The 8,992-nt window shown below is 39.3% G+C and overlaps 1 protein-coding gene across 5 annotated transcripts; it reads right to left on the bottom strand.

Annotated features, from left to right (window-relative positions):
• Positions 231-8,943, bottom strand: ETAA1 (ETAA1, ATR kinase activator). Of its 5 annotated transcripts, none has more exons than XM_021389959.1 (6): positions 8,777-8,943; positions 8,106-8,243; positions 7,439-7,515; positions 5,858-5,976; positions 3,433-5,534; positions 231-1,511 (listed from the first exon to the last, which is right to left on the bottom strand). In XM_021389959.1, the coding sequence occupies exons 1-6, from the start codon at positions 8,835-8,837 to the stop codon at positions 1,405-1,407; spliced, it is 2,604 nt and encodes an 867-aa protein (XP_021245634.1). In that variant the 5' UTR covers positions 8,838-8,943; the 3' UTR covers positions 231-1,404. The 5 variants fall into 5 exon arrangements, with proteins under 5 accessions (XP_021245634.1, XP_021245635.1, XP_021245637.1 ...); XM_021389960.1 differs by having other exon boundaries at positions 231-1,508; positions 8,777-8,942; XM_021389962.1 differs by lacking the exons at positions 8,106-8,243; positions 8,777-8,943 and adding an exon at positions 6,910-7,072 and having other exon boundaries at positions 231-1,512; positions 3,434-5,534; positions 7,439-7,500.

Raw genomic sequence — 8,992 nt, forward strand, 5'->3', positions numbered from 1 at the left:
CAGGACCTTGCTGGAGATGGTCATGTTTAGAACCAGTTCCTACGTGAGGGATTTTTAGTTTAAATTGACTAAGGGAAGTAGTTTGCCAGCACTATAGGTAGAAAAGTGAGGCACAGAATAACTGGATAAAACACAAAATAAAACTGTGAGGTAAAGTCAATAGAGAATTCCCATTGCACTCCCTTTTTCCAGGGACCCTTTTACCAACAGACTAGAGAAATATATATATATATATATATATATAAAAAGTTTAATGACCATTTATAAATATACAATACTTACATTTTCAACAGTTACAAAAATGGTACATTTAACAGCAACCAAAAGCTTCATCTGACCTTTGGTACATTTCAAACTTAGTTATTTACAAAGAAAAATCACAGTCACTTTTCATAGTGTCACATGTTTGCATTTAAGCATCCCTCAGTTAAAAAAATATCTCACAGCTTACCCACAGGCACTTTTTGCAGTTTGAGCTCTGCACCCATCTATCACATTGAGAATTCTATCAGCCCCTGCTAAGCTGACATGACATCGCATTATTATGTTTTAACAGACTTTAGTTTGAAAAATATGTATAACCACAACGCTAAACTCATTCCCAGTTAGTGACATTTCACCTGGTGCATTTTGTATTGCTTATGGTTTGGTACAACGACAAGGCTTCCTTTTCTAATTAGCCTGTAATGCATGTTTAGAAAAACGCGGTCTAATTTTATTAGGTAGGATAATTTCATCTCTTTATGGAGGAAATTAAAAACAAAAGTGCCCTTTCCATGATGTTATTTCACCTTATGAAACTTGTATATTAAACTGTTTCTTCACCACGCATAATTTTTGCCTAAGGTAACAGACAAACCAATCAAGGTTTCCAAAACCTATCCATTTCTATTAGTTTCCCCAATATTGGATGTTTTCTACTTTGCACTTATTTGAACCCAAAACTTCAGAAATTGCACATGAGAGCAAACGTAAGTATTGCTTTGTCTGTGTGTGCTTGAGTGTCGTCCTTTAGTTTAAAATATTGCCAATAAAAGAAATACAGCCAAAATACATACAGTCCATTCTTGAAGCCTCTTACTTATTAGTGTACACAATTTTTTTCATATGGTCGTGATTTTTAGAGCATGTAACTTCAATGCGTAACAGAATCGGAACTCGATAAGCCTTGAAATTAATTGTGTTGAAGACAGTTTGGGACCACACACTTCCCACAGGTATGTTTTAGTTAAGACTAAATACCACCAGAATATTAGTTATGGTTCAGGATAAAGATATTTTTTTAAACTGAGAAATAAGAAAAGCTTGCTGGCAGCAACCATGAGCACAGTTTAAAATGTATTCCATCATCACAATATTTCCCTCTCAAGAACTTAATAACTCCAGTCAAACTGAAGCATCTTTTCAGAATGCCTGCATTCTGGATTTTCTTCGTGCAAGAGCTTCTTGTTTTTTTCTTTCAATTTCTTCTTGAGAACATTTTCTGTGTTTCTGTTCCACCATAGACACTGTAAATAAAAAAAACACACGTTAGGAGCCTACACTTTTTTTTTTCCAATATGTATTTTAACTCATCTGTTTTCAGTGTCTGAAGATACATGGTAAGAGCATACTATTGTGACACGCCAGGCACCCAAGCTCATCTATCCTGTCCCCAAGGCAAAAGGGGGGATAAGATGCATGACCTTTGCAGTGCTGCTGATTACTACCTCACAATGAAGGTATGGGGGGGGGTGCAGACATTTGCTTCAAGGAAATTTTAGCTGGCTGCCCTTCAAGTGAACCTTGTGACACAAAGAGTCAACATAGGAGATGGCAGTGGGTTAAGAAAATTCAGGCTATCAGAATGAGAAGGGCTCAACAATTTAGTGAGTTAGAGAGATGGGCATCGAGATGGTATAGACACAGGGGTCAGATATAGTACAGGTGTCACACAAATAAAACCAGAAAGGTTGAAAAAAGGTCAAAAGGAGTAATAAAAATTGGCAAAGGAGACAAGAACATGATAGCTAAACGTAATATTTTATATGTTGTCTTACAGAACTATAAATTCCTGTACAATAAAATCCTGACCTCATTGGAGCCAACAGGAAGGCTCCCATCATTCTTCAGGTCAAGAATTTTGCCATTTTTATGCACTCATTTCCAATTAATGTATTTTTAATAAGTAGTCTTGCAGACTGGACAAACAAAACAAAGGCTCTGTTTGATTCTTAAAAAAAAGATTAATTACAGATGTCCATTATGTTAGCTTTTGCAAAGATTGCTTACTGTCTGTCCTTCCATTGCAGCAAAGTCTTTTCATCAAAAGCTTAAGATAAGAGGAAAATGTTGTTGTTTCTCTGGAAATAAAATCTAAGCTAAGATGGCACTTTCTATTTCATAAATATATTCTCTAAAACATTCTGCAGAATGACTATTTACCTTCCCCCCCCCCACACCCAAAATGGTTTATTTCCATTTGTCTACTTCTTTATTGGGTTCAGAAAAGATAAAATAGTGATTCTTTACATCCTGCTGGCTGCTGGTTTCCAGGAATTACTTTTTGTTTTTATAACAGCACTTCCTAGCAATTGAGGTTGATATAGTACACTTCAAAAGGCCCATTTTATCAAAATTAATACTAATAAATACTCTACCAAGCAATTAGGTCAAGTGAAAATGAGGCCTCACTGAAACTTGGCTGGTTCTACATTTCTCTAGTAAGTAACAGTGCTTAGAGTATTACAGACCACTTTACAATGGACTAGCCCAGTGACTGTCTGGGAGTCTAAATAAAAGGACGTGTTGGTGTTTGGGCTGATTACACAAAGCATATTTCACTTGCAATTCTGGTCACAGAGCAAATAACAATCCACGCCTAGGTTTCAGGATGATCCCAGGTTCCAATTTCCAGGCATACAATAAAAAGAAATGGGCATTCTGTGTCATTTGCTGCCTTTTCCCTGCCCCACCATAAACTGGGGTTTTAAATTCATGGCCGAGATAGGTATTTTTTAATGTTTTTTCAAAGCGTACTGCTAATTCAAGCACTGACTTGCACTACAGCACTTACTGTGAACCAAAACAGTTTTAAGCAAGTCAGAGTATAGTATGCGGAGTGCTGCCATCAGAGTATTCCTGATTCCAGTGGTTCTGAGTGCCTATGGAGTGTGAAGTATTGAGAAGTGGAACAAAAATAGGGAAGAGAAGTCCTTAACTGCAGGAATTCAAGAAATGTGTCAAGGCAATTTTAAGTTTGGAGAAAACAACTTCCAAATTCTCATTAGTACATTTACTAATGCCTGAACAGAATGGATGAATACTGAAATCTATTTTAAGTTGAAACATGGTATAAATTTATCCTGTAACTTTCTCAGCACAGTGAGGAAAAAAAAAAAAGCAAACAACAAAAAAGCAGTTCAGCAGTGATACAGTATCTAAGACACGTACCTGTAGGCAATGCAAAAGATTCTGAAAGGTGCCTCTTGAAAGGTGGTTTTGTATTTTCAGGCTTGCTGTGCAAGGTCGCATTCACCTGACTCTTATTTCCTTCCAAACCCTGAAGTGTAATTCCAATGCCAGAATGACTCTCTGGATTTTCAGGCCCTACATGAAGACCACTCTGAGAACTGCTGGTCTTTCGAAACTTAAACTTAGAAGGCACAAGTGACATTCTGTTACCGGAACTGTTACTTGGCATCTTTCCTGCATTATACAAAAGATCTTGGCTCTCTAATGATTTGCTACAAAAAACATTTATTGCATTAGCTGGGCTTGGTTCAGAACTAGTCTCTCTTGCTGGCACAGAATTTGGCCTGTACCTTTTTCCTGAAGTATTCCTTCTAGTATCTTCAGAAGCAGCTTGATGACAGTTTTTTGACAGTGTGTATTTACTCTCCACTGAAGTACCAGAGGTCACCGTTAGAGGACTCAATACATTTTTACAGTTCGCTACGTGCCCTGTTGTAGTAAGCCCATGCGTAACCCTTGAGAAGTTCCTACAGGAGCTGTCTAGTGAATGACCATCCTCTTGTGCATTTCTTTGTTGTGCCAAGGGCTGATCACATAGCCCTTGTTTAGATGCTGCAAAGCCACTATCAGCATTTGATCTGGATTGAATACTGGCTCCTTGTATAGTTTTAGCTCTTTCGCTTCCTTGTTTAACATCCTGGTTCTGGGTCTGCTTTTCTATATCGTCACACGCTTGATATAATAATTCATCGTCTTCATAGTTTGGATCCCAAAGACTATCAGATTCACAAAACATGTCTAAAACCTCTTCAGAGAATTTTGGTTCATTCCAGTCATCAAATGACAGAGTACATTTCTTTGGTATTTCAGCTGGATTTAAGCGACCTGTACTGACTTGGTTAACGGCTTTGATTAGGTCATTAGGTTTCGTATTGGTAGACGTACTGGTTGATTCACAGAAAATAAGGTGTGTGTTATTCCCAGGCTTTTCAGTCTGTGGTCTACGAGGATTAGATCTTGAAGGAAAAACAGGAGCAAGGTTACCTTTAGCCTCAACAGTTCCATTTCCATTCTTCACTTGAGATTGCATTGAAACAGGAATAGAGTTAAAATCATTGTTGGGAGCGCTCCTGCAAGCAGAATCCACGCTTACCATCTTTGAGTTTTCCATCTTATTATGTGGTTTTTGTAAAGAAAGAGATTTTGCAACATTTTGTGCATTTTTGCTAGGATGCTTCAAAGGTGAAAACTGGAAACTGTTAGATGTGGGTACGCTCTCCAAACAAATTACTGAATTAGGATTACTTCTTTCCTTTGTTCTGCTGGCATCACTGAAACCCTGCACAGATGGATTTATAGGAATTGGTGGAGCTTCTTCAATATTTATCAACTCGGGATTTTGGGTTATTTGCATCACAAAAGAGTCATCTGCCAAAAAATCTGTATCCCAGTCATCAAAATCATCATTAACTACTCCAGCAGGCTTACTGGAGACCACCAATTCTGTCTTCAAAGAAGAATTTTTTTTTGTCAACGTGTGAGCATCAGTTTTTGGAAAAGTCTGTTTCACACTTCCTAGTGCATGTAGGGTATCTTTTTGGCAGGCACTTGATCTACCATTCTGCACATTTTTAATTTGTTCGGGAAGGCGGTCAACCTCCAAGATACTTTTGTTTTCACAGAAACTGTTATTTAGAGAAATACCTGACAGACCTTGGCTTAACTGCCCACTACACTTCTGGGTAGAACAATCAAAAAGAGCATGAAGGGCTATTTCAGCCTCAAGGTCTATAGACTTTTGACTGCTAGACTGACAAGGCTCTACTGTAGGGATGCCAGTGCTTTCTCCAACTGGTTTCAGAGACAGAGCAGTACCTGTTGCAGAAACTTCACCGGGGAGTGATTTCACATTCTTGATATTTAGTTCAGTTTTGTGATTATTTAAAGACTCAGAGGCAGTCTGGATAAAGCCATGACTAAGCTTCTCTTGTTCATGAACAGCATCTAGCTCTACCAGATTTTTATCAAATTCCTTGGCCAACTTCATGAGCTCCTCTTCAGGACTTTTTGTTTTAAGATCTCTAGATTAATAAAAAACAGAAATAAAATAGAAAAGAGAATTAGACCTACTGAGAAAGCTTTGCCAAGTTCAACTACGCTACCCTCTATCCTGTTTAGTTTAACAGCTACAGAGAGTATGACTGAATCCTGCTGCTCTCAATGCATGCAATCCTTTAGATAATTCCCAGTGATAACTACCCCATTAACAAGATAGCAACTGCAAAGTTAAAAGCATTCTGTATGCTAATATACAATTACATGGCTCACTATACATAATGGAACACCACATACCCTTTTTCCATGAAAACCCAGCTACGATGGGCAAGGCAAAACTCTAACTTACCTTGTACAACACAACTTTGTCCTAGCTCGCGCTTTTACTACTCCAGGTGTGCAGGGAATAGCATCCTCACCAATCCACGTCCCTAGAAGGGAGCCTTCATTACAGGCTGCTTTTTCATCCTGGATGATTAGATTTATAATGCTTAGCAATTTGATGTCAGATTGGACTAGACACGTACCTTGCATTAGTTAAAGTTACTGAACCAAATAAATTGGATCAAATCTGTTGAAAGCCAAGGATAGGAACTAAACCAATACAAGCTAAGCAAGATTACTCCAACACTGTCAACTGATAGTTGTATCAGTTTAATTTTATCAGTTTAAAGCAGGAACTTCAATTAAAATAATTGAATTTTACTTTGGTGCTCAAATCTAATGCTATATTTGCTTCCCCAATCAGGTTTACACATAATCAGCAATATTCACATTACAAGCTGTGATTTAGTTTATTTACTTCAGTACATAAGTAAGGAGTTATTTGAGATACCCTATCTTTATCCACTTACAGTGGTATTAACAGATCAGAAAATTTGAAACAGATCATATTTTGTATGGTTCCTGGAAAAAAAAAATCTGATTTCTTCCATTACAGCTCTTATATAGAAGACTGGGATCTGAATTCCTAAACCTAAGAGATACAGTCCTGCAGTGGTACAACGTGTACAGGGCTAGAGCCAAATACTGAATGTGAGGAATTGCTGCATGTAAGCCAGCAAAGGTAATTTGAACTTCACTGACTACCAGGGTAGTTTTGAGTAGGTTTTATTTTTTAAGAACAAAAGAATACAAGCAATAGATAGTAGCAAACCCAGTATGATATTTGTTATAGTCATTATAGGACTGTAATCATTTAGAAGGAAGTGACATCCCTTATCAACCATTTTCTAGTTCTACTTTCTCACAAATATTCAAAATAGCAAATATATTTAAATGGATCCGTCAAATGAGTAGGCATTTTTGGCAAGCCAAATTCTACAGACTCTGTTGGGGATAGCAAGTTCTCTTCTTGCATCTAATAAAAAGCAAACAATAAGACTCCTATTAAAAGACTACCTTATTTTCATTTTCCAGGCTGTGGATGTCAGTTTCACAGCCAGAAAGAGACATCAAGAGCGTGGACTTCAGGGTAAAAATGCAAATTATTTAGAATAATGATGCAGCTTTACCGTGTTTATATCATTGTGCAATCTCTCTTAGATATCTGAGTCAGATGTACCTGCCAAGGAAATCCAGTATGTGAAGAAACTATACCTTTTAATGCACAAATGATTAAGGATAAATAAACCATAATAAATCTCCTCAGATCAGGGGCAATAAGCTGCATTCCACAAGTAGACCTTCCTAAATGCAGCTGCAACTACCCCACCTTCTTCATACATCTTTATTTTTTAAGAGTCGAACGCTGAGTTTATAATTCAGTCCGGTTTTATAAACATGTTTCTAATTATCTGCATACTTGCTTCTTGCCATGTATGTTAGACTACTGTAACTAGAAGGGAGCCTTCAGTAAAAGTGAATAATGTAGCACTATTCTGTTTCATTACTGCATATACAGAGCATTGTTTTAGAAAGTAACAATTACCTGAGGAGCAATCCTATTAACAATTTCTGAAATTTCTACTGCACGTCTACTGGTAAGCTGTTTGGCTTTTTCTTTGCCTAAGAAAATAATAATAAAAAAAAACCTTTAAAATGGCAAGATTTTACAATTTATGAAGTTCATTATAGCTCCAGTTACACTCGAAGCCAGAACTTGATACAGCACTATACTGAGGAATTTTTATGGGATTTTAATAAAAGTAAAATCAAACCAATCGCCTCTGGACTCACCGACTGCTGTCATGATAAACAAGAAGGGGCATTTTTTCCAATAAACATGGTAACTTTTATCATGGAATAATATGAGTTGGAAGGGATCTTTAAAGGCCATCTGGTCCAACCCCCCTGTAATGAACAGGGACACCCACAGCTCCATCAGGTGCTCAGAGCCCCATCCAGCCTGATCTTGGATGTCTCCCAAGGACGGGGCATCCACCACCTCTCTGGGCAACCTGTGCCAGTGCCTCACCACCCTTAGTGTAAAAATCTTCTTCCTTACATCCAGTCTAAATCTCCACTCTGTCAGTTTGAAACCGTTTCCCCTTGGCCTGTCACACAGACCTTGCTGAAGAGTTTATCCCCGACACTTAATACATTGTAGTTGCATCCCCTTGACAGGCACCCCGAAGTCTGAACTTTATTAATATTACCTAGTCCACGTGCAATTGGTGAATGAGGATCCCAAAAGATTTCTTGCTGTATATCAGTGTCATTAACTGGTGAGCTGAAGGTAGGTATTCTGGATTTCCTACTCAGTGATCTCTTTGGAGTTTTATGTAAACATGGCTCTGTGTAAACAGAAAGACGATCCTTATTAAACAACAACAAACACAAAGGTGAAGTAACTCAGAACCTAACTTAGAACCAGGGCTAAGGCACGGAGAAAATGCTTTAGGAAGAATCAAAACCAAGTTCACAGTCATCAAGGCGCCTTACTTACAGGATGGGTTCGTTCCACTGCAGTTAATGCAGGACAAGGTTCAGCCTGTCAGTGACATCACAGAGATGGCAGCACCGCAGGATGCTGACAACAGGATGCCCAGCATCTAATGTTAAGCACGAGGACTGCCTGTCTTCTTACCTGAGAGTGTACCAATTTCAGTGTGTGTTAACGCAATGCTACATAAACCTATAAGGGAGAATATTTTGTGTTCTGCCTCGCTCTGTCTCACGCCCAGACTGGTTTGGGTCAAAACTTCCACATGCCCCTGAAAGGCTCTGGGTCACAACCTCCCTACGGCTGCACCATCCACGCATCCCTGCACTGCGCCTCTCCAGGTGAGCTGATAAAAACAAGGATACAGCTGCCTCAGCTGCTCACCCTGCCCTTCGGACACGGAACCGCCGGCGCACGGGCCTACGCAAGTTCTAGAAGACGCCATCCCTCCACGAGGAGCACCTCGCGAGCTGCTTTACACCGCAGCACCCACCGCGGGCAGCTGGGCCCCTCCTCGCGGGCCCTGCCCTCCGCCGGACACCTGCAGCCCCCTCCCCGCGCACCCGGGCGGGCAGAGCGGGGCCGGCCCGCCGTACCTGC

Source organism: Numida meleagris, chromosome 3, assembly GCF_002078875.1.
Source record: "Numida meleagris isolate 19003 breed g44 Domestic line chromosome 3, NumMel1.0, whole genome shotgun sequence".
In the NCBI taxonomy this organism is placed as follows: Eukaryota; Metazoa; Chordata; class Aves; order Galliformes; family Numididae; genus Numida; species Numida meleagris.

Bases quoted from the DNA above. Each gene is read 5' to 3' on its own strand.
- ETAA1 (XM_021389959.1), bottom strand. From the start codon at position 8,837: ATGGCGTCTTCTAGAACTTGCGTAGGCCCGTGCGCCGGCGGTTCCGTG. The intron at 8,244-8,776 runs GTGAGCAGCTGA...CTGTTTACACAG, and splicing joins TTCCGTGTCCGAAGGGCAGG to AGCCATGTTTACATAAAACT. The intron at 5,977-7,438 runs GTAATTGTTACT...CTAATCATCCAG, and splicing joins TTAATAGGATTGCTCCTCAG to GATGAAAAAGCAGCCTGTAA.